Source organism: Nanorana parkeri, unplaced genomic scaffold, assembly GCF_000935625.1.
Source record: "Nanorana parkeri isolate BGI_ZX_2015 unplaced genomic scaffold, ASM93562v1 scaffold904, whole genome shotgun sequence".
Lineage (NCBI taxonomy): Eukaryota > Metazoa > Chordata > Amphibia > Anura > Dicroglossidae > Nanorana > Nanorana parkeri.
In genome coordinates, this window is record NW_017307172.1 from 514,761 (window position 1) to 542,246 (window position 27,486).

The following is a 27,486-nucleotide window of genomic DNA, read 5'->3' on the forward strand; positions in this document are numbered from 1 at the left end:
TTTTTTTTACATTTTCTATTTATTTTTTAATAATTTTTTATTTTATTTTTTTTACTGTTGGGGCGGCTACAGTGAAATATCTGGTGTCTAAATAGACCCCTGACATTTCCCTTTTTGAAATAGAAAAAGAAATTGAGGACACAGAGTCCTCAATTTCTATTTCTGTAGCCCCAGCACTCAATGCTCAGCACAGAGGCTTCCCATTCATTCAGAAAATAATGATAGTAAAGATATCCTACTATCATTAGTTTGATGGGGAGGAGCCTCTGTAGTGAGTGCTACTCCCCATTCATAAATTCTTGAATGAACAGGCTGTGATACAAATCACAGCCTGTTCATTCATTAATGGGGACACATAGTACTATGTGTCCCCAGTTATTTACAAACACCGTAGTGATCAGACGATCACTACGAGCAGGCAGGGATGAGATACTCCAGATGCCGGCAGCGCCCCCCTGCGCCCGGTATTTTCGTTAATAGCGGTCATCAGCGGCTTGTGAGCCACTGACGACAGCTATTAATTTGAAGGGGGCAGTCCGGGGGAACAGTTCTAGTATAAGCTCATGGTCGCTAAATATTTTTATAAACTTTTAATTGTTATATTTTATTTTTATTTGTCTTAAATATTTATTTATTTTTTACTTTAACTGTTGGGGGCTCTGGGGAAATATTGGAGGTCTACATAGACCCCTGATATTTCCTTTTTAAAATAGAAAAAGGGATTGAGAACACAGAGTCCTCAATCATTTTTTCTGTATCCCCTCTTATAAATGAACAGGAAGTCTCTCTACTGAGTGCTCCTGTTCATTCATAACTTGTGGAGATCGTATGTTTACCATGTCCACAATCGTGAATGAACAGGAAGTTATGTAGATCAGTTCCCATTCATTCGTATTTGGGGACACAGTGAACATACTATGTGCTCAATTGTTTACAAACACTCAGCGATCACTAAGTGTTTGTACCTGCGGCGCGCGCAGGAGAGACTCCTGCCACTCACAGCGCTCTCCTTAACTGCACTGCCCGGCCTCCTGTGACAGTTTCTCTCCTCCCCGCTGGGACACAGAGCAGCGCCCAGCGGGTAGGAGAGAAAGCAGGCATGCACCGCTATTTCGTCTGAAAGAAAGATTTTGCCAAAAGTGTAATTTGCGGCTGATATGTTTCGGCTGATGCACAGCATATATCTCTATCTCTCTGGCAATATGTTATATTGTACCTGGAGTGTTAGCATTTTGATACCTGAGGTCAAATTGCCGGTGACTTAGAGTCTAACCTGGTTTAGGATACAACATATCCTGTGCTTCCTGCTGAGAGGAGCCTCATCTCCAGACAGTGTGAAGGACTTCATTGATCAATTATGTAGAGCAGCTGACTAACATGAGGCCTTTTGAACAAATGTTCTTAAAGGTTATTTTCCAAGCTTATATAATTTTTCAAAGCTAATATTTCTGCTCTAAGTTACAACCCCTCCCCTTTTCCAAACATGTACCAGCAAGGGGCCTTTACAGGCCTCTTGCAAGGTACATGTGCCAGCTCAGCTGCAAGGCTTTTGTTTAATAAAACTCATTCCGGCAGGGCATCCCATTAACATATGGATGTTGACTTAAGGTGCCCATACACCTTACGACCATCGCAAGACTTTTGTCTTGCGAAGGTCGTACGCTTATTAAAAGCCTGTACGATCTGCCCATCTTGGACAGACAGATCGTACTTGCGATCATGGCAAGCCAGCCCCCCTGAGGGGCGGGCTTCCGATGACTGCAAACGGGCCGTGCGCACACCGGCCCGTTTGGCAGTTGGCGAACAAGCAGGCCACTAACCCACCGAGAATCATACGATTCTCGGCGGGTTTTCAAGCCTGCTTGTTCGACGGAAGACGTGCGACCGTACAGTAGAAACGGTTGCACGCATTCCATAAACTTTGCGATTATCGTACGATCGCAGGATTACCTGCAACTCTCTTAAGTTAATTGTACAGTGTATGGGCACCTTTAGACATGTTTTGAATGTTCTTAGGATAATTGTGTCTACTGACATATCTCCAGAAAAGTGAGGCTTCAGGGGTGGCCATCTTCCTATATCTTATCTTCTTGGACAATTAGCCTGCATGTGCCCCAGCTGTCTGCATCTATAACATCGGGGTTGGTGAGCCCTAAGTGCATTTCTCCACCTGTATCCACAGTCAACGGGTGTCCTACAGGAGTGACATGAGCCTTTACATAGTTAACCACTTGCTGCCCGGGGGGTTGAGGCCATTTTCAGTATTCAGCACCGCGATACTTTGACATTTATTCAGTCATGCAACACTGTACTGAAATTAATGTTATACCATTTTTTGGTGACACAGAGCTTTCTTTTGGTGGTATTTAAATCACCACTGTTTTTTTTTTTTTAATTTTCACCACATAAAGTTCCAATTTAAAAAAAAAAAAAAAACACAACCTGTTTTCCCTATGTTATGTTATAAAACCATTTTTCCCAATTCTTCTCAATTTCCAAAATTTCCAATTTTTTGGTAAAACAAAGATGCGGTCACATCAGGTAAATAGACACCAAACATTTCAAGCCTTTAAATTGTGTGCGCCCGCAAAACCACAAAAAACGGCCATGCCTAAAATTGGCCATAGGCGACACTTTAAAAGCTCATAAGTTTACTGTTATCAGTGATTAATGGCCATAAAATGACATACTCTGCTGTTCACACCGATATATAACATGTGGCGTAATTGTTGTTTTCGCACATAGGGGCACCCGACGCTTAGTTATGCACGTTGGGGCGGGAGACTTAAGAAAAAAAAGGAGGGGGGGGCACACTATGCGTGGTCATGCAAGTGATTACCCGGCTGTAGAGCTGGGCGAACACTTGTATGTAACAGCCTGTAACATACAAGTTTACATTTCCGGCGGGATTCTCTGTACGCGCGTGCCTGCAGAAAATAAAATCACATGCGTGTACGTCCACCCGCCAGGAAGCATCTGCTGCCCGCTCGGGTTTTGTTGATGGGCAGACAGCAAGGGGCTCGTAGGGTAATTCCTTGATAGAGATGTGCCCGGCATCACTTCTTTCTCAGACATTTGTTCTATTTCCAGAGGTTGGCTGTATATCACAGTTCCCAAAAATCGACAATCAAGCTCTTCCAAATAATTTCCTACAAGAATGTCAGCATGGAGGCCTTCCATTACCCCCAACCCAACAAAGTTTTTCCCCAAATCCAAAGTCCAGGCAAACCAAAGCCCTGCGGATATGTTTCCTGGCACCACCCGCTAGTTCAATAGAATAACTGGGGCATTTCTCAATTCCTTCAGCTTTTACAACACGTGGATCAGCAATGATTAGGAAGGCACCTGTGTCGTGGAAGCCTGTAGCTTTCTTCCCATTGATAGAAAACTATTGTAGGTGGGGTGCTGCCTTTGCTTAGGCTGCAGTGTAGTGAGCAGCCAAATGCCATAGACCCCACGGGGGTTGTCAACTTTTGTGGTGGCCACCTGCTCACTTGGAGTTGGTGGGATATTCACTTCCTCCCCATACAGTTCAGCATAGTGGGCAGGGTGCTTGTGGGGCAGCTTGGGTGGGCTGATAGTTCCTCGGACAGCTAGCCTGAACATGTCCAGGTTGGCTACACCCATACCACCGCTGCTCCAAAGAGATTCCAAAGGGTTGAGCATTGTGGGAGATCACATGGATGGTACCAGGGGCCAAAATAATAGGCCTTCAGGGAGGCAGAACAGGGGTGCTTAGTAATGGCTGGACAGGGCTTTGGATCTTCAAAGGTTCAGCTAGCACCATCCTCCATTGTGGTTTGATGGATAGGATGTCGTTTGCCAGCATAGCAGCCCATTCAAGGGTGGCAGGGTGCGTCTCTTTCACCCATTTGTGTACCTCCACAGGACATTTAGCATAAAACTGTTCTTTCAGAAATGCTTGAATAGCTTGTTCAACAGTGCAGGCCTGTTCACCCTCCAGCCAGTGTCGGCAAGCTTGTGCCATTTTGTGAGCGTACAGCTTAAAGGAAGGTTCAGAGATACAAGACAGATCCCGGAAGTGCATTCGGTGGGCTTCTGGTGTCACAGCATAGTGCTCCAGTACAGTCCGTTTAACCGTGTCATAGTCCCGATTCCACTGGGGGTCTATTGTTCGGTATGCCACAGCTGGGCCACCTTCTAACAAGCCCACAAGGTGACGTATCCAGTCTGATCGGGGCACTTCCATAAGTCGGCACAACTGTTCAAAATACGGAAATAATCCTTCCACGTCCCCTGTACTTTCGCAAAAGGGTTTGAAATCTTTACGGGTGACACTTAGGAGGTCCAGTACCCATAGCTCGGGGCTGGGAAGCAGGCCCTGTGCTCTGGAGGTTCTAAGGGTCTCTCCTTCATAAGCCCTTCGGATGACCTCTCGTTTTTCGTCTAAGGTAGCTTCAGGCCCAAGAATGGCCATCTCCTCTTTGTACCAAGCTACCCAGGGGCTCCTTGGGCTCAGGACATCTGACCCAGGGTTTCTAGATCTGAGTGGTGGGACATCTATGCTGTGTCTCGCTCAAGGGCCTGCTTCCTCTATTGCCTCAATTAGTTGTTCCTTGGACAGGCCCCTGCAGTTGAGTTACAGAGCCTTCTCTTGCAAGCTCATCACAATCCAGTTCCTATATTTGCTACCCCTGGCCTGGTCCAGAGTTGGGGGGATTCTATTCTCCATAATTTTCAGTGTTCTGGTCCCACTGTCGGCCACCAGTTTGTGACGGAGGATGTGGGAGACCCAGGAAACACACCAACAGACCTAGAGTGGAGTGGTTTTTAGGACCCTTGACCAGGGTATTGTTTATTAGGGGTTCTCAACATTAGTATACGGCAAGTGTAATAGCAATCCGGGCAAAACAAAGGACTAACAAAGCAAGGGACAGCAGGAATCTGGGCAAAGGAAAGGATAACAGCAAAAAGGCACAGCATGGGTAGAGTCCAGGGACACAGGGCAGCAATCCAGACACAGCAAAGGGGTAACAAGTAACAGGGTACAACCAAAGAGGGTCACAACTCACACTTAAGGCATCAGGTCACTCCGCAGAAGAGGGTTTCACATGGGATAGTAAGGCAGGAGATGGTCTGTAGACATGGTTTGTGCAGCCTCTTCAGTGTTCGAGCAGGATAACAAGTTCACAGATACTAAGGCACTACAAGTCCCAGTAGTCCCCAATCACGGAACACACATCCAGAGCTAGATGTCCCAGCCATCCTCATTTTTTTTTTAGTCTCTTTCCACTGAGACCTTCCAGCCATAAGTCTCCAGTGTCTATCCCTGAAGTAAAAAGAACCTCTGGCTACTCTGAGCACAAGGCTGTTATATTGTACCTGGAGTATTAGCATTTTGATACCTGAGGCCAAATTGCTGATGACAGTCTAATTTTGTCCTGGTTTAAGATGCAACAAATCCTGTGCTTCCTACTGAGAGGGTCAGCTGACTAACATGAGGCCTTTTGAACAAATGTGTTTAGAGGCTTTTTTTAACTTATTAAATGTTTATTTGTATATTTGTTGAAAAATTCAAACAACGGTTTGTAAGTAGACACACGTATAGGTGGCATGTTCATACAGCATAGCAGAAATTGTATAACATAATAAAGAATACCACTTGACAAACAAAGGGACACAAACATCCACAAGGGGAAAAAGGTGTAAGGAGGGGGGGAAGCAGAGCCCAACCAGGGTCTAGAAAAAAATCACGTTCCGCAGAAGGTAGACAAATCCAAGTTTATATCAACGGGATCCATAGTGAGAAATAGTATAGAACAGTAGGTTAATTACAAGTATTTAGTCGGATGGTACATTCATGCCCAGAGGCTGTTAATTTCCAAACACATCTAATATTTCAAAGCTGATCTATATTACAACCACTAAGACACTAATGGGGCTCTAGAAATGTTCCGGTGTGGTTTAGCCATTTAATTTATAACAAGAACACAGTTTGAAACAATACTAAATACAATAAAACTACTATTTTTTTTTTTTTTTAATAACAAACTTCATTCTGTTTTCGCGGTTATGCCCCAAAGGGGTACAACCTTATGTTACCATGGCATGTAGTACAGACAATATGAGGTTACTCACAGCAACCCCAATAATTACACCAGAAATTTCTAACTTTTCAACTACCGTATATACTCGAGTATAAGCCGAGATTTTCAGCCCATTTTTTTGGGTGAAAAGTGCCCCCCTCGGCTTATACTCGAGTCAGCGCCAGCGCGTCTTCTTACTTACCTCGCCGAGCGTCGCGTCACTGCTGCTCGGTGTGCGGCGCTCCGAGATTTCCCATGCTGGTTGCCACATTTACTATAATCAATATATGCCATATTTATTACTTCTTATATACTAATGTACTATTTCACCAATGTACTAATGTATTAACTGCTCCTAGGGAGATTCCACTCAAGGCACGAGCTAATTCGCCCTTGAACATTAAAGCACCTCCAGTACCCTTAAGTCGTTTGCCAGTTCAGCTTTGAGATACCAGTCCAAATATTGAAAGGGTTGCATTATGCAAGCTAAATCCTTTTCATCGAAAGTCACCGCCAGAAACTATTTCCATCGCTTGAAACATTTTTTAATTAGTGTATCAACGTGCGTTTTGGCTTCCAGTTTTTCCCTAAGGAATAGGATTTTCAGTTCCGTGGTGACACTTGAGATTGGTGGGGTGGAAGATGTATTCCAAGATCGCATTAAGGCCGTGACACACTGCACGCGAAGCCGTGCAGAGCGAAGCAAAGCTCTCCGGCACGGAGCTTCGCGTGCAGTGTGTGAGCTGAGTGCAGTCAGATGATTGACTGCGCCTTCAGCCAATCGGCTCGTCTGTAACAACCGGCCAGACGTCGCATCCCGTCGTGCCGGTTTATACGCGCGAGCCGATTGGCTGAAGTTGAAATTGTTCATCTCGGCACGCTCAGCTCTGCGAGCTCTCGCAAGCTGAGGTGCCGAGAAGAAAATGACATGACACACTGCTCGCAAAGGCAGCGCGCCACCGCTCCGCGCTGCTTCGCCTGCAGTGTGTCACGGCCTTGATACATCGTCGGCAGCCAGCAGGCAGATGTGCAGCCAGTCCCTGCCCCTGTGAGTCAAGCAGTGAGATTCCACCGCGGAGTATTCAGGGGCACTGAATAGGTACAGCAATGGGTCTAATAAAACCACTAGTTTTGATTAACTTAACACATCCCAGACAGTTAATTATTGCAAGCTCCATTTTCAATAATGCTGGATTGTGTAATCTTGTGCAATAGATGCACTCCTAAAACAGACGTTCTGCAGAGATATGGTGGGAGTGGGTTGCTCTAGAAGGAAAGTTTGGATCTGAATAAAAATCCAAACTTTCAGATCCAAATATTCCTGCTAGATTCTAGTCTTACCTGTAAAATTCATTTCTTGGAGTACATCTCAGGACACAGGGTGTTAATCCTGGAACCCATGGGTTTTGCAGCTACCTTTAGGAGACTGGAAAGTAGCAAATCAATGCCACAAGGACAGCACTGTATAACCCCCTTCCACTCCTAGACTGTCCCAGTTTTGCAGCAAGCAGTACAGGAGTGTATCACAGAATACAGAGGAAAGGGTGATGTACTTTGTTCTGTCACAGACAGACGGAGAAAGGTCAGACGGCTCTAAGGGGGAGGTATGGGAGCCTACTTATGACTCCTGTGGACTGAGGTTAAAAACAGATTAGACCATGGTGCTAATTTTAAAGATCCAGCTATACCAATAGCCTAAAGCTGCAACAAAAAGTCACAATGCCCCATAGTTATAAATCAGGAAATGGAACAAAATGCACAGGGCACCTGGCTGGGACAAAAGCCCTTGGCTTACCTTACTTGGACATGCCCTGTCACATCTTTGCCCTCCTGGTGGATCTTCAGGGACAAAGTTTAACAGATGGACCAAGGTCTTGGACCTGTTAAGCTACTTCACACGCTGCAATAAGTGCCAATGTGAGCACCCCATGCAGAATCCAGTGCTCTAAGAACATTAAAGGCTGGTCCCATATCTTCTTTCCCGTGGAGCCCGGATACAGGCTGCCAAGGTTCAGCCGAGAAAAAAATTGCCTGGATAGCTGCCACAGTGGCTGTAAGTAGATTAAGGAAACTTGCTGGAAGAGATTGAAGTAGGAAAAGATGTCACATTCTCAGAGCAGAACATATCCATGGTGCTTTGGGCTGTGGGGGACAATTTATTTATGCTCCATGGATCAAGAGGACCCCAGAGATCTATTTCCCAATTATGTGGGTATACATGGGAAGCTGGCACTCTGTTTTCCTTTACCCCAGTATCCTGTCCTGGACCCGTTAATCAAGTCAATTTGTCCATTTGTCTGATTGTGTTAATGGGATTAACTTGTCACTAGATGTAGTGGAGTATATTACCATATCATAGACACTCAGGAGATAATCCCATCATATGTGTCTCCTCTCTCCCTATTCTTTCATTAAGACAACGGGAAGGGGATGTCTGTTTGCATTCTGTTAATGTTTGATTGTGTTATGTTTTTAGACTTCCAGAACTATATATATACTGAGCCGGTTTTCAATAAAGTCAGTTCTTGGTTTTCACTTCAACATTGATGTTCTCATGTTTGAGGAGTTTAGTTTTCTGTCCTAATATATCGGCTCTGTCCAATAATTAGGCAGGTTTGGGCTGAGGAATTTGGGTTCCAGCGGAGAGGAAGCTGATTTCTGACAGAGGTACCCAGTCGGGGTACCAGGCGGTCTGTCACACTCAGTACAGAGGCTTCTATCCATAACTGGTTGAGAGTATATATTTACTATCTCCAGTTTGTGAATGAATGGGAAGCCCCTGTACTTAGTGATTTCTATTCATTCAGAACAGGGGCTGCAAACAGGATTGAGGACTCTGCATCCTCAATTTATTTTACTATTTTTGTAGGGAAATATGAGGGGTCTGTTTAGACAACTGATACTTTACCAAACAACCCCCCCATAAAAAATAAAGATGAAAACACAACCCAACAACGTGCAACAGTGTGCGCCGTTTTGTGGTGTACACCATGCACATGCGGTGCACGCCTGCAAGTGTTTACCATATTGTGGTGTACACCATGCACATGTGGTGCATGCCTGCATCATTTTATCAAAACACTAACACTGCACAAATTATTTTTTACATAAGTTGCTTTTTTACAGTTGCCGGTCCCTTCATTTTTTTTACCGTTTTTGTTCCAAAAATGCACAATTTAAAATGTACAAATATGTGTTTTTATTAACTCAATACAGTTATAATCTTTTAGATTTGGTCAGAAAAGTTTTTTATTATTGATTTGATAAACATTTGCACAATTATCAGAGGACCTACAAAATTAGTAGCACAATCTTTATATTCTACCTTGCCTATGCTTTCAGAAAATATATGGGTTGGGGGTCTTTTACAAACTCTAAAAGCTACAGTTGAAAATGAAAAAAGATGCAATTGGTGTGGCCAGCTGAGGGTAAAAGTGTTCCACAGGGTTTGGCAGCGAAAGGGTTAACCACTAAAAATGACAACAACATATCCAAAAATTAATGGACCTCCCATTATCTGTAAATTTTCAATTTAGTGTTTAGACTGATTTTTGCGCGATTTGCCATTTAAAAAAGTATCAAGCCCAGGAAAATATTTCTTCAAAGAACCAAAAACCCTTGTTTCAATGTAAGTATCACTATACACCTGTATAATGAACAAGTTAAAAAAATAAATAATATACACCTTCCATTTCCCTTAATTGGCATACCTGTTTTACTTCAGCTTGAAGATGACGAAGCTGAACACACTGTTCTAAGTGTTTTCGGTGCTGTTCCGCTGACAGGTCCAAATCTTGTTGTTTTTCATTGAGGAACTCTAGCAAATCTTGCACTCTTGTTGACATATCCACATCTCTGTCACAGAGAAGATCAACTCCTGGTAAAAATAAATACATAATATTATAAGATAGATATAGATAGATAGATAGACTACATGCATACACACACACACCCGGAAGCTTATAAAAACATCTCTTGATCAGCATCTACATTTAAAACCAGTATTTTTGTCTTACCTTGGAGGCACATTACAGGACACACGGAGTTCATTCTTAGACCACTGGGTTATGTAGCTACCTTAAGGTGATTGGACACTGGCAAATCAAATCTACAGGACAGTCCTGCATAACGTCTCCCACTTCCAGCCTGCTTTAGTTTTGTAGCAAGCAGTACACAGTTGATGACTGAGTACAGAGGGGAGGGTTCAGGGTTCTGGGTTGTACTCCGAGAAACCATTTTTACATGCAAGACCAAAAAAATAGCCCAAAAAGCACTAACACTTCTACTGGAGTCTGTTTTGGATACACAGGAACAGTGGAGTTAATTTCCTGCTGTACTAATGTTTTGGAAAAACAGGTGTGAATCTCATGCAGACATGGTGTTTTGTAACCACAGAAGTGCAGTCTCTTAAAGTTCTAGTGTTTTGGAAACACAGGAACACAGAAGGAGTCTCTTACAGCACTGGGGTTTTGAAAACACAACGCAACACAGTGCTGGGGTTTTTTGGATACACAGAAACAAGAGACTCTGGGAGCACTGAAAGACAGGAGAGTATGAAAATTGAGAGCTTAGTAAGAGTACTTTGGACACACAGCTGCATGAATAATGGTAGCTCTCTAGGAGTATGTAAGGTCCATGGATGCAGGTAGGGCTGCAACAACTAATCGAGAGAGGGGGGAGGGAGAGAGAGAGGGAGAGAAAGAGGGGTGAGAGAAAGAGAGGGGGGGAGGGAGGTAGAGTGGAGAGAGGGAGAGAGAGAGAGGGAGGGAGAGAGAGGGAGGGAGCGAGAGGGGGAGGGGGAGAGAGGGGGGGGATAGAGAGGGAGAGGGGAGTGTTTTTCATGCAACCAATTGGTTAGTTGACAAAATAATCGTGCAACTAATTGCTTATGAAGATAATCGTTAGCTGCAGTCTAAAGGTGCCCACAAACCTTGCGATAATCGTGCAATAATCGCGGGAAATCCCGCGATCGCACAATTATAGTAAGGTGTGTGGAAGCCGTGCGACCTCTACTGCTGTAAGGTCGCACGACTTTTATCTTAGGAACATGTTCGAAAACCCGCCGAGAATCGTACCATGTTCGTAAGATAAAAGCCGGATGGGCCGGTGTGCGCAAGCGCACACTGGCCGTTCGGCATTGCGGTCATCGGAAGCCCGCGACCATGGCAAGTACGATCTGCCTGTCAAAGATAGGCAGATCGTACTTTTTTAATTACCTTACAACCATTGCAAGACGAGAGACTTGCGATGGTTGTAAGGTGTGTGCCCAGCCTTAGGTGCAGGTATGCTGAAAACTCTCTAGGAGTACACAGTGATGAGAGGATCCCAACAGACATGGGGAATAGGAAGAGTGAATACTATATGGGCCACTAGGAACTTGGAACAGGTACTATTCTCAGAAACACTGGCAGTCACTAGGAACATGGAACAGTAACGTCTCTCACTAACACAGAGCACAGGGGATTACTAGGAACAGAACTTCTTAAACACAGATTGGGACATTACTAGTAGCAGGGGGTTGCTGCTCGTAACACATGCATTTCTCAGGCAAGGATACAAGAGTGATACAAGTGTATGTCCACATTTGCAGCCAAATTAAATTGACACCTACTGTGTGTTGCATATTTTCTTTCACAGTGCATAACTTAAAAAATAATAATTTAAAAAAAATTGCTGCTTTAATTTCTAAGTGCATTTTACTTGCTTAAAACCCCTACCTAGCTTCCCCTATGTAATGTTAAGAAGGGTGCTGTAGAATATTTTTGGAATTTTAGAAAGTTATGTTTAATCATGTCTGTACCTTGGTGGTAGATTTAATTATTAGTTGTAAACTAGATTTGAACAATTTCAATCCTATCCAAGGGATAAAGACTTATATTGTATCTAATGAGCTTAGTCTGTCCCTCAGTTTGACCCACTACTTTCACTTTCAAATTCAATTTGTTTTTGCATGCACACTGTGACGACATGGTGATCAGTTTATAAGTTAAATGTGTATTGGTGTTGAGTTATGTTTGAGTGCGTTATGCTGTGTGACCTGGTTATGGAAAGACTAATCAGCACCATCCCTCGTTATCTCCCATTGTTCTCTGAGGGAGCTCAGAACAATGACATTCTAGCCAGGCTTCTGCTATGGCTGTCTGGAGCTCGTTAGCAGGTGGACACCTGTGGTGTTGAGCAGACCGATTGTCTGGGAGGGGAGGGTGGATGTGATGGGATTATATTCTGATTTCATCACTTGCTGTATAAAAGTTTGTGCAGTTGCTCAATAAAGCAGAGTTTGTTTCACCTACACTCAAGCCTTGGCTAGTGACTGGGGAAACTGGGAGCTAAGGATCTTCAGGTTGCAAGATCTCCTCAGCAAGGAAGAAGACAGCGGCGGACATACTCCTCCTGATTACGGGGGTTCGTCACACACATTACTTCAAGAGATATATTCAAAACAACATAAATCCCTGGGGTCTGAGAACTCAGATTTTTTTCCCCAAAAAATATCCTCACAAATTTAAAACTGGGCAGCACATTTAGGCATTGGTGTTGTAAAATCAGTTTTACATGAATGAGGATGGACCTCTAGGTGACTCAATAGGTTAATCTTGAAGTTATTAGAATATATTCTTACACAAAATGTATTATGTTCAATGGTACCCTTTACCTCCAGGTGTGTTGTATGCTAACTTGTACCTGGATAGATGATGTATTCTTTATATACCTGTGCCACATAGTCAATGACACAGGTACATTGATGACATTTTCGGCATTGGCAGAGGTACCCATAATGAGCTGTAGTCATGTATGCATATTTTGAAAAAGAATACCTATAACTTGCAGTTAATATGTGAACCACAAAAAATATTTGTGGATGTGGAAATATTTAGGAGCGTAGCTACAACATAAGGAAAACCCACATTGTACTATATTACACGCTAGTAATTTGCACCCTTGTTCTTTGGTGCAATATATTCTGTACAGCCAATACCTTGAAAAAACATGAAACTGTTCTAATAAACAAAATTAAATTTTTGACGCTGAAGCTGATTGCTACTATAAACTCAAGCCAAAATTCTAGCTAACAGTTAAACAAACTCACCAAAAGGCAAAAAAATTTACTCAAGAACTGAGTTGTTGTATTATACAAAGGTGACAGCCTCAAACAATATGGTTAAAATTATTACAAGCTATACCCAGCAAATGCACTTGATTCCGAATAAATATCAGCAATTATTAACCTCAGATGAGATCTTATTGACCTACGTGCATGACACTCCTGAACTGGTATATTGAAGATCAGTCTTTATTAAGGATAAGATGGTGAGATCTGCCCGCAGCTCTGGTGAGATCTGCACGCAGCCCTGTACATTATAATTACTGTTTAATCATGGAATGATGGGATCTCTAGTCCTATACTGCTGGTTGCCATTCTCTATTACTGTATAATCAATGATTTTATACAGCAATAGAGAAAGGCAATCGGCTATAGAGGACAACATATCTCAGCAAGCCATGATTGCGGGTTGCCATTTTCCATTGCTTAATAATCATGGATTGAGTTATAGTTCTTTATAATTATATTAAAAAAAAAAAACTGCCCTAAAACCATAAGGCTGTCTTGTTTTAGAAAACATGTCACATGTCCCTTTAAGAAAAAGCAGATTAGTTGGAGGAAGTCAGTCGTAGAATATGAGTCTTTGCAGATGTCTGCAAATACCTCTACCAACGTGGAATTCCATTCTCACTGGCGTTTCCAGTGGCTCTGCACTCTCAAATGTCAAGAGGACAAGTAATTATTTTTTTCTTCTTTAGTAGAGGCTGCAAACTTCCTTGAATCCTTATAGATTTGGCTAACCGAGAACAGCACACTCAATCAGTAGGATGTGTCTTTCACGCCCTCACCTGCTAAACCAATTTACTTCCAACCGAGAACTGCTTCCAACATGAACCTATTTCCTTCAATCTCTGAAGCTTATTTTTTTTGCATGGTTTTGTTTTCTCCTCTAGCATACTTTTCACAAGAGGTGTACTCTAGGAGAACCATTTTCTTAAAATTCATCTACAGATCTCAATGTGTCTGATCCCACTTATGCATCACTGCAGCTATATGTGCCTTCCACACCTCGTTTTTCAAGGAAAGATCGTCTGACTGGTTCTATCTGTTTGGTATGAATGACCCGAATGGTGTCTACTGGTTTTTTCGGACGCAATAGGCCTCATTCACACGAGTATGCGGCCATACACCGCCCTACGCTCACCCCAAGTGCAGGTCTGTACGGGTGCAGGTGCCCCGGCTCGGACGCTGACAGGATCCATCCTGTCAGCGTACGAGTACGGACACCCGCACCTGCACTTGGGGTGAGCATATGTGACTTGGGGTGAGCATATGGCCGCATACTCCCATAGAGAAGGACAGGGGCTGCGTACTAATCACATGCAGCACCTGTCCTTCCCTTCATTTAGCCAAACTAAAAGAGAATATAGCATTATTGCAGGAAACCCACCTTACGCAGAATGACCTCTTTCGCCTTCGAAAAGTTTGGGTGGGAGAATTACTTGGCTCCCCCTCTAATGGTAGGCATGCAAGGGTTGCCATGCTATTGAAAAAAAAACTTACCGTTTCAACCACTGGATTCTTCTTGTGGTTCGAAAAGGCTGTAGGCTTAAGATTCGGCTACTGCTCTATGACACGGAATATGTAATTTATAATATATGTGCTCCAAATTCCGCTACGGATACCTATTTCCAGGAGCTTGCCCAACTGATAGCCAAGGATGGAGATGCTAAGGTCATAGTGGGAGAGGATAAGAATATCATACTCTGTTTTAAAAGATAGGTGCTCTATCTAGACAACGGGTTTCAAGGTCATCATCGTCACATTCGGTCTAGCAGATTTCCAAGAAATTCTCGCTCTCTACATGAAGTATGGATACTTTGAAATCCAGAAATCAGGGATTATACTCTTTGTTTGCAAGTACATTCCTCCTTATCCCATATTGATTATATCTTTAGTTCATCAACTCTTCTCCCCATGTAGTCCAAGCAGTGGTTCAGGATATAGTGATCTTTGACCACGCTCCTATAGATATGTGTGTACAATCTAAGCGTCCAAAGGGAGATGCGGAAATATGGAGTTTTCCCTCAACTACTTAAGGACAACCTTTTTTCAGGCGCTCTTTCAGGCAACTTGGTTTTATTTTTTATCAACAAATAGTGGCTTGGTTGATTCACCTTCCTTCCTTCCTAAGAGGTAGAATCGTATCCTTTGTATATGGTATATTAAAAAAGAATCTGGCTGAATTTAACCAAGCAAGCAGGATACTGAGACAGGTCTACTCAGAATTTAAAGAGCGTCCACCCTCTGCCTCCAAAGACCAATGGCTTTGGGCCAAGGGGGAATATGAAGCCAGATTAGATAAATACAAATTATATACCAAATCTTTTTGGGATCTACAACTACACCAATTTGGCAATAAATGTGAAAACTTACTGGCCTATTTAACTAGAGGCCACAGATCTCTGCCTCACATTAATTCCCTAAATGATAGTAGGGGGCATAAAAATACTAATCCAAGGCAGATTAATTCCTTAATGAGTGACTTTAACTGATCCTTATATTGGGAACATGTGGATTCATGTGCCAAGAACCAAAAGTGGTTCTTCTACCTAGACTCACAGAATCTCATCTGGAACATCTGAGCATTGATGTGTCTCAGGAGGAAATCCTAAAAACAATTTCTAGTCTAGCTGGAGGGAAAGCACCAGGTCTGGCGGATATACTGCAGAGTTCTTTAAAAGATTTGAAGAACAACATCACTCCAATGCTGCAGGAGCTGTACACCCACATGTGGAGAGATGGACAATAGATGTGAGGCCTATATTAAAGTCATACCAAAACCTCACAAGGATCTCAAGCTACCAGGTTCTTACAATCCAATCTCTTTAATGAACTTTGATGCAAAGATCATGTAAAAATTGATTTACGATAGACTAGCAGTCATCATGCCCAGTTTAATCCAATCTACACAGGTTGGTTTTACCAGGGGAAGAGCGGCTGTCAAGAATATCCACAAGGTTTTGACATTTTAAAGCAATCCTCTATGTGCCCAAGACAGGGTAATGTGATCATTACAATAGATGCAGAAAAAGCCTTCAACAATGTCTACCATGACTATTTGAGGTTTTGAACTGTATGGATTTTACGAGTCCCTTTGTGTCCTTCCTTCACACAATGTACAGCTCTCCCACAGCGAGGGTACATATATCCGATTTCCTTTTAGCTCCCATTTCTTTAAAGAGGGGAACGTGTCAGGGGATGCCCACTTCTCCTCTTACATTTTAATTTAGCTATAAAAAGTTTTATCGTGATATTAATTGTCACAGGCCTTATTGAGGGCATCCAGGTGCAAAAGGAGGAGGTGCAATCCACTTTACTTGCAGAAGACCCCCTCCTCTTTACCTCCAGGATTGAGGAAAATAGCCCAATATTCTGTCCATCGTACAGGGCTTTGGTACTCTCAGGATACAAAATAAATATAGATCAGTTTGAAATATTAATGTTGAACTATTCTTCTCTCCCCAAAGAACGTCTATGTGGCCTTCAAATAGCTAAAACACATGTCACCCATTTAGGGGTAAAAATAGGAAAACACCCATCTAGCCTTTATCTTAAAGGAGAACTATGGGGTCAGGGCTTTTCCCCATAGTTCTCCTAAGGGTAACGGGAGGACACAAACTAGCGTCCTCCCGTCACCCAAAGCTCAGTATATCGCGAGCTACAGCTTGCGGTATACGGAGACGGCGCAGCCGGGACGGATCCCAACATCACTGTCGAGATCCACCCAGCTGCGTGATTGACAGCTGGTTCTGCCTATCTAGAGGCAGGGCCAGCTGTACCCGACCCGTCCGTTCCACCAGTCAGATCTGGAGGATCGGACAGGGGAGGGGGGGAATCCCTGTAGGGAACCGTGAGTGACAGCCACAGCTCTCTGCAGGGATAGATCGAGAAGTGAGCGAGCGACGGTATGTGTTCGCTCACTTCCCGATCTATTGAGCCGACCTGTGACAGTTTCATTGTCACAGGTCGGCTAGAACTATGAGGCTGAGTGATTTTCACTCGCCTCATAGTTATCCTTTAACTATCCTCCACTACAGAACAAGATATTTCAAGAACTAGAACGTTGGGCTTCGTTTCCTTTGTCTCTATATGGTAGGGGTCATTTAATTAAAATGGTGAGTTTTCTGAAACCATTATATACACTTCAAACTACCCCGCCCTTATTGACAGTGATATTTAACGAATAGAAACTGCCTAATCCAAAAACAAATAAAAAAAATAAAGAAACTGCCTATTCTAAGTTTCTGTGGCAATCTAAACATCCACATATATCTTTACGACAACTGATGGAACCAAAAACGGAAGGTAGAATGGGTCTCCCCAACATTCGAGCGTATAATATAGCTTGTCTTCTTAGACATTCCTTTGATTCGGTAACTGGCTTGTCTCAGTATTCCAATTAGTCGCTAGAACAAGAAATGACAGAAGGGAGTGTCTGTGCATTGGAGAGTTTAGATTGTGCCTCACCCGTCCCCCTGCTCTGTCACCTGCAAATGGGGATTACCACCCACACCTCGTAAAGCAACCTACAAAACGAGCCTACAGCTTCCTCCTCATCACCTGGCCCCATGTCAGCATCCAAGACTTTCCACCACAACATCCAAACAGCATCTGCCCTTAATCAACTAGGATCAGAAGACCGACAACCACAATCAGGATTGAAACCATCTGAACAAAACGCCTTCAATTTGCCACATGTTTTTCGTCGATGATATCAACACACACCAGTGAGTTAGAAATGTACATCAAAGTCATATTTTGCAGAGATTCTGACCACCTTGTATATATTTTTTCTCTTTTCCACGTAATTCCTGACACGTTATTACTTGAGATCACTGTCATTGTGCCCATTCATTCCATCACGCGTGAGTGCCAAACACCGCCTTTTCCATTTCCACATTAATTCACGTTGATTCATTGTTACTACACTGTTATCTTAAACATATTACTTGCTAGTTAGTGGCGCTGCTTCCTTTTAGAAACCTTCTAAAACAGGGGTCTCAAAGTACCGGCCCACGAGCCGGTACTATGTGGCCCGCAGCCTGACTTGCGGGAGCAGCTACACGATCTGCATCTCTGCCAGATGCAGACCACATAGCTGCTCCTGTCAGCTCCGGCCGGAGTTCTGACAGTTCTGAGGTCCGGCCGAACGATGATTAGTAAGGTATGCACTAGACCTTACTAATCACCACTGGATCACCAGGGAATGATGATGTGCTTCCTCCCTGCAAAGATGCAAGCAGGTGAGGGGCTTGGAAGGAAAGGAGGGAGGGGGCAGTTTATGATGTGTACTGGGGGCTTTGGAGGGAAGGGGAAAGTTTATTATTATTTGTGCTGGGACGGGGGCAGTGTATTGTGTGTGTGTGCGCGCGCGAAGTGTATTATGTGTGCGGTTGAATGTATTATTATGTTTGAGGGGGGAAGTGTATTATGTGTGCGGTGAGGGGAGGAGTGTATTATGTGTGCGGGGGGAGTGCATTATTATGTGTGTGGAGGGGGAGTGTATTATGTGTTTGGGGGGGATTGTATTATTTTATGTGTGCAGGGAGGCTTGGAATGTCGGGGTGTATTATTTTATTTGTGTGTGTGGGAAGGGGGGGTTGTATTTTTCTGTGTGTGTATATTAGGCCTCATTCACACCTATATTTCCGATGTGATTGGGGATTCCTGTGTCATAAACTTGAGTTTTCCTGCACAGGGATCCCTAATCTGGTATTTACATGCAGCAACTGTCACCCGTTCAAGTTAAAGGAGAACTATGACGTGAGTGAAAATCCCTCATCCTCAGAGTTCGAGTCGATGTGTGACAATGAAACAGTCACACGTCTAGTCTATTGATCGGGAAGTGCGCGAACCCATACCGTCGCTCGCTTCTCGATAATTTCCCTGCAGGGATCCCCCCCCCCTCCAATTTTCCAGCGCTGACTGGAGAAATGGACAGGGGAGGGGGCGGGTACAGCTGGCTCTGCTCCCGATAGGCCGAGCCAGCTAAAACAGCAAAAAGTTGGGTATGTAAGCTATATTCATACAGTTAACCATCTGGATACACAGTACCTAAGCTTAATAAAATTGTATTTTTATCATTACCCTATTTGTGAGCTGTGTGTGCCAAAAACAAAGCATCAGCTTTGTAGCCATTACTGGATACTGAAAAGTGCCATCAAGCAAGAAGAGGCAACTATTAGATAAAACAAATATCAGATGGCCTGTGATCCTAAAGTTTGACACTGCTCCAATACTATAGGCAGAATAGTGAAGCTGATGTATGAAAAAAAAGCAAGTTGTTACTTCAGCATACTAAATCTGTAGGAATAAAAACACCCCACCATGTAGTTGTACCCAATTGACTATTATGTCTAAAAGATGTACATAGCTCCATGTTAAACAGTGGGTTATTAACCCCTTCATGACTGAGCTTGTTTTTAGTTTCTGTTCGTAAATGACTGACACACTTTTGACATTTTTGCTGTGTGATTCTTCCACGTCAGTAATATACTTTCTTACAAAGTGCACCCACACATATTATATATTGCTTTTTAGAGGACAGATAGGGCTACATATTTATATCACATATGTGTGTCTAACGCCTCACTTAGAACAAATAAAATATAAAAAAAGAGAAAAAAAACGTTAAAAAAACACTTTTTTCCCAGTTTTGATTTGTAGTATTTTTTTTACAACACCAGCACAGCTAAAAAAAAATGCAATAAATACATTCATTTATTTGTCCCTTATTTTATTTTTTTTTACACATTTTCCCTCTGCTTTGACTCTCAGACACCCGATATTAAGGTATCGGGTGTCTGAAAAAGGTTAACCCTTTCATTAATGAATGCCTCTGTAGTAAGGGCAGCCATTAATGAATGTTAAAAGCTGATTCTCAGCGTTTAACAGCCCTCTAAAGAAGCAAATAACTCGTCACGTACAGTGTACGTGACAAGTCATTTGGTCCCTTTGTGGCTGGACGTACAGTGTACGTCTCCCGTCACGAAAGGGTTAAATATGCAGCTCGTCTTTGCAGTGACCTTGTTTATTAGGGCTTGTACACATCAGCTGCATTCAGGTGTGTGTCCAGCACAATGTTCTCCAATCACACCTCTGTCTTCAGTTTTAGTGCCTAATATATACTAATCTGGCATAAAAGCATACTACATTTTCAACCACATAACCTCAAGCATGTGAATGATGATGCAAAATGCCTTCTGAATGCAGGGAGCAGTCAGTATTACAAAGCCATTTACAACCTGTACATTTCCCTCCACAGGAGTATCAATCCCTCTCTGCCTAGGGTTGGGTTTTTATTTACATGCAAGCAAAACAAATGACAAACGCACTCAACAATTTGTCACCAGCTATACAGTAAGGTGCACACGAAATGGGCTTAGAACAGTAAAACAGTAGAAAGGTATCATGGCACACTCACAAACCAGCATGTAAAACAACTTGTCTCACCACTAAGGTTAACAACAGAGGTCTGGATACACGTCTTATAGCTGGTGACAAATTGTTGAGTGTGTTTGTCATTTGTTTTGCTTGACCGATTTGGTGCAGTGACGCATGGGAGTTCTCAGCTGCCATTGGGATGTGCGGGATCCCTTGTGTGTTACTGTGCCTTTGGGGAGGTTGGGCTTCCTCCTGACAAACCTGCACCCAATTTGAAATCTTCTGCCCCCATGTGCTCCAAGATGGAGACTCTCGTGGTTTGGAGTTGGGGCCGCACTGTAAGGGGTGCCTTGGCGCGGCTTTCACATTTTCTGCAGAAGACGTGTATCCAGACCTCTGTTGTTAACCTTAGTGGTGAGACAAGTTGTTTTACATCCTGGTTTGTGAGTGTGCCATGATACCTTTCTACCGATTTATTTACATGCAGCCTCTCTCAGAGAACAGCAGCTAGCCCCACCCCCTCTCATGCACGAGCACAGTGGAGTAGAAGAAGTCTTCAAGCCGATCAGAAGGTTTCTGCAGCAGCTGAGAGGAGATGACAGAGCCCAGCTGATGAGTCATCCTCACAGCATTCAACTCGGCTCTGCTCTGGGGAGGAAATAAGCTTTTTGTTGGACTCGTTCTAATTGAGGGTACACTTCCTAAACTAGTCTCTGAGCTTTCTGTGTGTGTCTATGCCTGCTTGTGGATCTGTCTCCCTCTCTCTGGGCTCTGTGTGTGTGTTTCTCTGGCTTGTCTCTTTCCGTGCATTCTTGTAGTCTGTACTCTGTCTCTATTCCAATGTGATTCCCATGTCTGAGATAGACCAAATTCTTTCTGGTCTGATCAGCTGAAGCACCGACTTCCCTTCCCCTTCTCCAAGTATATTGGTACACATAAAAATATGTGTACCAATATACTCTATCTAATTTCTGCAGGTAAGTGAATCCAAAGCCCCAGTGCTGTCACCCAACAAACAGGTTTTTTTTTTTACAATAGGCAAGTCCAACTTCTCAGTGTTGTCTCATTCAGGTTCAAAACAATATTTTTCAAGTGAATACAATTCTTTGGTGCTGTCACACTGCAATCAACAATCCAAAGAAAATGCCAGTTCCTCCACCAATGTGTACACCTTCACACACTATGACCTCCAACCTTGTTATTAGACCTCACTTAGGTCTAGAAGCAGCATCCCCTTTATTAATACAGGAAAAGGGTGCCCATAACAGACTCCTCCAGTGTATTCTATTATATGATTCATAATCCCCGGTTATAACCAGACACACATTCATGTACACGTAGCAAATTTTATCCCCAACAAAGGTGCACACTTCAGCAGTGATAACCTCACTGTGAGGCTGACCTCTGCATTTTAATATCGTGTGACTATGATGTCTTCATCAGATACTTATACATTATACTAACAGGGACTGTGAATACAGACATAATGATATACGCTTACCACAGTTGGAAATCATCACCTTACACTGCCCAGGTGTTGCCACTATGAATAGTAATGAATTGGGGGGAGTTTCCCCACAGAATCTCGTGCATGAGAGAAGCAAACCATTGTAGGAGAAGCAGTTTCCCATGCCTACATTGTAGCTCTAAATGAACACAACATCCTGTAATATATACAGAGCACAAAGCGGCAATTTTCAAAAGAGGGGACTGAGAAAACTAAAAAAAGTAAGTTTTTGTGCTTATATTCAGGAGCTGCATATGCCGGCACCATCTACACTCTTTGTGCTTTGTTGGCATATGTTTGTTTTTTTTAAATGCCCCCGCAAAGGTGGGAATGTCCTTTAAGTACCTTAACTATTAACAAAAAATGTAGATTATGTGTGTATCACTCGGCTGTAGATCCTCAAATCAAACTGTCCTTCCTTCTGGAGGGTGGCTACTTTTGTTCCCCATGGTCCCTGTATGTGTTGTTAAGTAGCCCCCACTCCAAGATTTCTGCCATGATGGACTACAATCTCACATTTAATTGACCAATTTGTATTGAGATTGTAGTCAATCACTGAAGTGAGTTTGGAGCAGTGGCTACTTTACAACACACACAGGGACCATGGGGAGCAAAAGTAGCCACCCTCCAGAAGGAAGGACAGTGTCAACACCAATTCAGAGATAATTTGAGGATCTACAGCCGAGTGATACACAAATAAGATATATTTTTGTTAATAGGTAAGGCACTTGAATGCATTTTTAAGGTTTACCTCCTGAGTTTAGTGTCACTTTAACATCGAAACCTAGATGCAACTGACCTCTGTCTTTCACAAACACATGTGCAGAAAAAAATCCTTAGTAAACTCTTAGTTGCATGTATATACACACAAACACTTCCCGAAGAGTTTTTTTCTTCTTAATAAAAATGCTACCAACTGCACCTAATGTGGATGTGACTAAAAAATCCAGCCTGAGAAAAAAGCCTGAGCTCCTATCCAGGATAATAGAAGTCAAATATGTGTTCAGAGCATATGCCTTAGGAACTTCCATAACCGCATTCGCCCTAACGCATGTAATTGTCTTTATTCACTTATTATTTCTGCAGAGGTACCACACCTCTGCTACAGTTAACATGATAGGCAAGGATTTCTACCTGCAGCCTCTCATAACTATGGCACAACAGTAATCATTATGAGCGGTCTTCATCAGGTGGGATAAGTCAGCATTTTCACTTATTCATCCTTTCAGCGTATGCTGAATACCTACACACCACACACACATCAGTTCAGTCCAACTGGCCGGAACACTGATGAGTACCTGGGGTTCCCCCCCAAAAAAATATGTTGTTAGGTTTGTTCCCCTGTGGAGTTGACCCACCCATGTGAAACTGAGATCTATTGGGAACACAGTCACACGCTGCTCCCGACGTGCCCACCGCACAGGCCGCCACCGCATAAGCCACGCCCACCGAACAGGCTGAAGCCGCGCACGCCACTAGTCTCCTCCTAGCCGTGAGCTCTCTCACCTGCTGCGAGCTCCCTCACCCGCCGCATAAGTCATGCCGGCCGCTGGTCTCCTCCTAGCCGTGAGCTCCCTCAGTCGCCGCAAAAGCCATGTCCACCGCTGGTCTCCTCCTCGCCGTGCGAGTCGGGTGCGCCTATGTACGAAAACGACGTTTGCGCCCATTATGCAGCACATGATACATATCGCCGCGAACGTCGGAGTGAGAGCAATAATTTTAGGGCCATCAATCACTGATAACACTAAACTGATGAGCGGTAAAAACGTTTAAAGTGTCGCCTATGGCCAATTTTGGTTGCGGTCGTTTTCTGCGATTTTGCGGGCGCGCGCAATTTTAAAGGTTGAAATGTTTAGTGTCTATTTACCCGACGTGATCCCGTCTTTTATATTATACCAAAAAACTGGGGTGAAAATAAATGTTTCATAACATTTTATAGGGAAACATGTTTTTTTTCAAAATTTAGGGTACTTTTTTTGTTATATAGTAAAAAATAAAAACCCCAGTGGTGATTAAATACCACCAAAAGAAAGCTCTATGTGTCCCCAAAAAATGGTATGAAATTTGTATCAGTACAGCGTTGCATGACAGAATAAACGTCAGTCAAAGTACCGCAGTGCTGAATACTGAAAAATGGCCTGGCCAGGAAGGGGGTGAAACACCCCGATCTTCAAGTGGTTAAGAAGGTATCTAATTGGTTGTTGAATGATTCAATACTCTCTGCTTATATCACTGCTTGTGGCAGAGAGTTCCAAAATTTAATAGCTCCGACTGAGAAGCACCTACGCTGTTTGTGGCTACATTTTTTCTCTACCAAGTTTAGGTGGTGGCCTCTAGTCCTTGTTAGGGAGCTTACTGTAAAAAGTTCACTGCTGATGTTGCCATCAACACCAAAGATTTTGTACATTAAAATCATGTCCCCTCTAAATCACCTCACTTCAAGTGTAAAGAAGCCCAAATTTAGCAACCTTGTTTCAAAGTGTTGATCCTCCAGCCCTTTAATGAGTTTTGTTGCCCTTCTCTGGACCCTCTCCAGCTCCAGGACATTCTTTCTGTGGATTGGTGACCAAAGCTGAACTGCATACTCAAGATGATGCCAAACCAGCGATCTATAAAATGGCAAAATTATAGCTTTGTCTCTACAGTACATGCCCTTTTTAATACAAGACAGTACTCTGCTAGCTTTGTTTGCCGCAGCCTGGCATTGCAAGCAATTAGTCAATCTGTTGTCTACTGTGACACCCAAATATTTTTTCCATTTCTGACTTCCCTAGTGGAGTTCCCATTAATGTGTATTCTGCTTGCCTGTTTTAAACCCCAAGATGCATTACATTACATTTATCAACATTGAACCTTCATCAGCCATATAGTTGTCCACTCCCCTATTTTATCCAGGTCATCCTGTAATTTTATAATGCCTAGGTCTATGTCTATTAACCTCCCAATTTTAGTATCATCAATATGGGGCCTAGTACAGAACCCAGAGGCACACCACTCTCGACTTTAGACCAATCATAAAAAGAGCCAATTATCAATACTCTGACATGTTCCTGAAGCCAGTTCTCTATTCATGTACACACCATTTCATCTATGCCCATAGATTTCAGCTTGTGTATTAAGCCTTTATGCGGTACTTTGTCAAATAATTTCCAGGTACACTACATTCACTAGCCTTCCTCTATCCAGATATCTACTTACCTCTTCATAGAATGTTAGTAGGTTGGTCTGACAAGAACGGCCCTTCTTGAATCCATGCTGATTATCACTTATTATACCATTGTCACAAACAAAATCCACTAAATAGTCCTTTATCATTCCCTCAAACAGTTTGCATACTATTGATGTTAGACTGACTTGTGTACAGCTCCCAGGTTGGAATCTTTAAAGGGTTTCTAAACCCTCATCTTTTGTTGCATATACAGTGGGGCAAAAAAGTATTTAGTCAGCCACCAATTGTGCAAGTTCTCCCACTTAAAACGATGAGAGAATAAGCTAGTTTCCCTTCTCTTTGCTGCTCTTGCTTTTAAATCATTATCTCTTCTCATGCTTGGGGAGAACTTCCCTTTGCAGCTGAGTGCCTCTTCCTGTAGTGCTGGCTCAGGTTGCAAACCTACACACAGACACCATGTATCCATTTCAGAGACAAGGCAGTCTGCTGCAAAACAGAAGTTCTGGCCAGCATGAGAACAGATACAGATTTAAACGGAAGAGCAGCAAAGAGAAGTGAAACAACCATGAATAACAGTAAGGCACACAGTACAGTATTGTTTTATGTTAAAAAATCTGAGGGTTGGGGGCGTGGCCTAGACATGGCAGTGTGAGGACGTGTGACTCCGGAGCTCTGCACGGCCTCCTCTTCTAAACGGATTCACCGGACTTTATAACTCACCCTCCCCGCATGTCCAGCAGCCACAGACCTCGGAGCCAGGGGACTAAAATCACATCAGACATTCAAGAATTAAATTCGGCCAACTTTGCTCCGTTACTTACGGAACTCTTTACAGACCTCAAACGTTGGTCTTCACTTACTATCTCGTGGTTTGGCAGATGCGCAGCCGTTAAGATGAACATCTTACCCCGGGTTTTGTACATGTTCCAAGCCCTACCGATCTTTCTCCCATCCAGCTTTTTTCAACGTCTTCAAAGAGCTGTGATGTCCTTTGTGTGGGCAGGATCCCATCCTGAGACTGAGCAGAAAGACCTTGAATCATCCACGGGAAAGAGGGGGGTAGGTCAGCCTGACTTCCACTCTTACTATAAAGCGGTTCACCTCAATAGGATTCTGGACTGGCACATTCATCGCGATAACAAGATCTGGGTCGCTATTGAACGGGCCACACACGGGTTCCCTATAGATGGGCTCCCGTGGCTCTCCGCCCCCCTACCGTCCAAGATTCGGGACCATCCACTGATCGCCACCACCATTCGCTCTGCACGCACGGTACTGCGCAATACACCACTGGCTCCCACTCCGTCGCCACTGACACCTGTAATAGGTGATCCCGACTTTGCCCCAGGTGTGGAAAATGCACGACTCGATCGCTTAGCGATTGCAGACAAATACAGAGTGAGGGATTTTCGGACAGAATCTGATTGGCTTACCACTCAAGCCATCCAGTGCCTCATTGACCCCCCCACTTGACTCCTGGAGTGCTATGCAGCTTTGGCATTTTATTAGGGCAATCCCCAACCCCCGAGCACTGGGCAGACCCCTCACGGTATACGAAAAGATGTGCACAGGTTCACTACCATCACGGCATGCCATTTCAACCATTTATACTTTGATCAACACACCCCCTACTGATACAGTACCGTCCTTTATGACAAGATGGGAGGAAGAATTGGGGATAGTCTTTACGGAACAACAGGTCCACACTATCCTCACCATGTCTTTCAAATCCTCCATGGCTAGCAAAGTGCAGGAACTCGGCTACAAAATTCTATCCCGATGGTATAGAGTTCCCTGGCTCTTACACAAAATAAGACCCACCATACCTGAACAGTGTTGGCGATGTGGCTCAGCCACAGGAACAATGCTTCACACCTTTTGGTCCTGTCAGAAGTTGAGGCCCTTTTGGAATCAGGTGCTGTCTGTGATCCAAGACCTGACCATGACAGACCTCACAGATAACCCAGCGGCCCACTCTTACACATGACGGCAATGCCGCATGCTACTTACAAGCGCTCGCTCACACGCCACCTGTTGGACGCAGCCAGAGCCTCTATTCCTCTGATGTGGAAGCAGCCACACCCTTCGTCGATGGCATTGTGGCTCTCTAAGGTACGAGAGGTATACGCCATGGAAGACCTAACGGCCACCCTTAGAAACACGGAAAAGCAGTTCTTGCCCACATGGGGAGCGTGGATCTATTTCCAACACTCTGATCGCTACACGGCCCTCCGGTCCGGGGGCACGCAAGCACTCATCCCTCCAGCCATCC

The 27,486-nt window shown here is 43.6% G+C and overlaps 1 protein-coding gene across 1 annotated transcript in view; it reads right to left on the reverse strand.

The window, feature by feature from the left end:
• The window catches only part of LOC108794847 (triple functional domain protein-like), a 660,684-nt gene that overhangs the window by 465,254 nt on the left and 167,944 nt on the right, over positions 1-27,486 (reverse strand). The window contains exon 8 of the mRNA XM_018565963.1: positions 9,758-9,924. Coding sequence (XP_018421465.1) covers positions 9,758-9,924 — 167 coding nt within the window. The remainder of the gene's footprint in view (positions 1-9,757; positions 9,925-27,486) is intronic.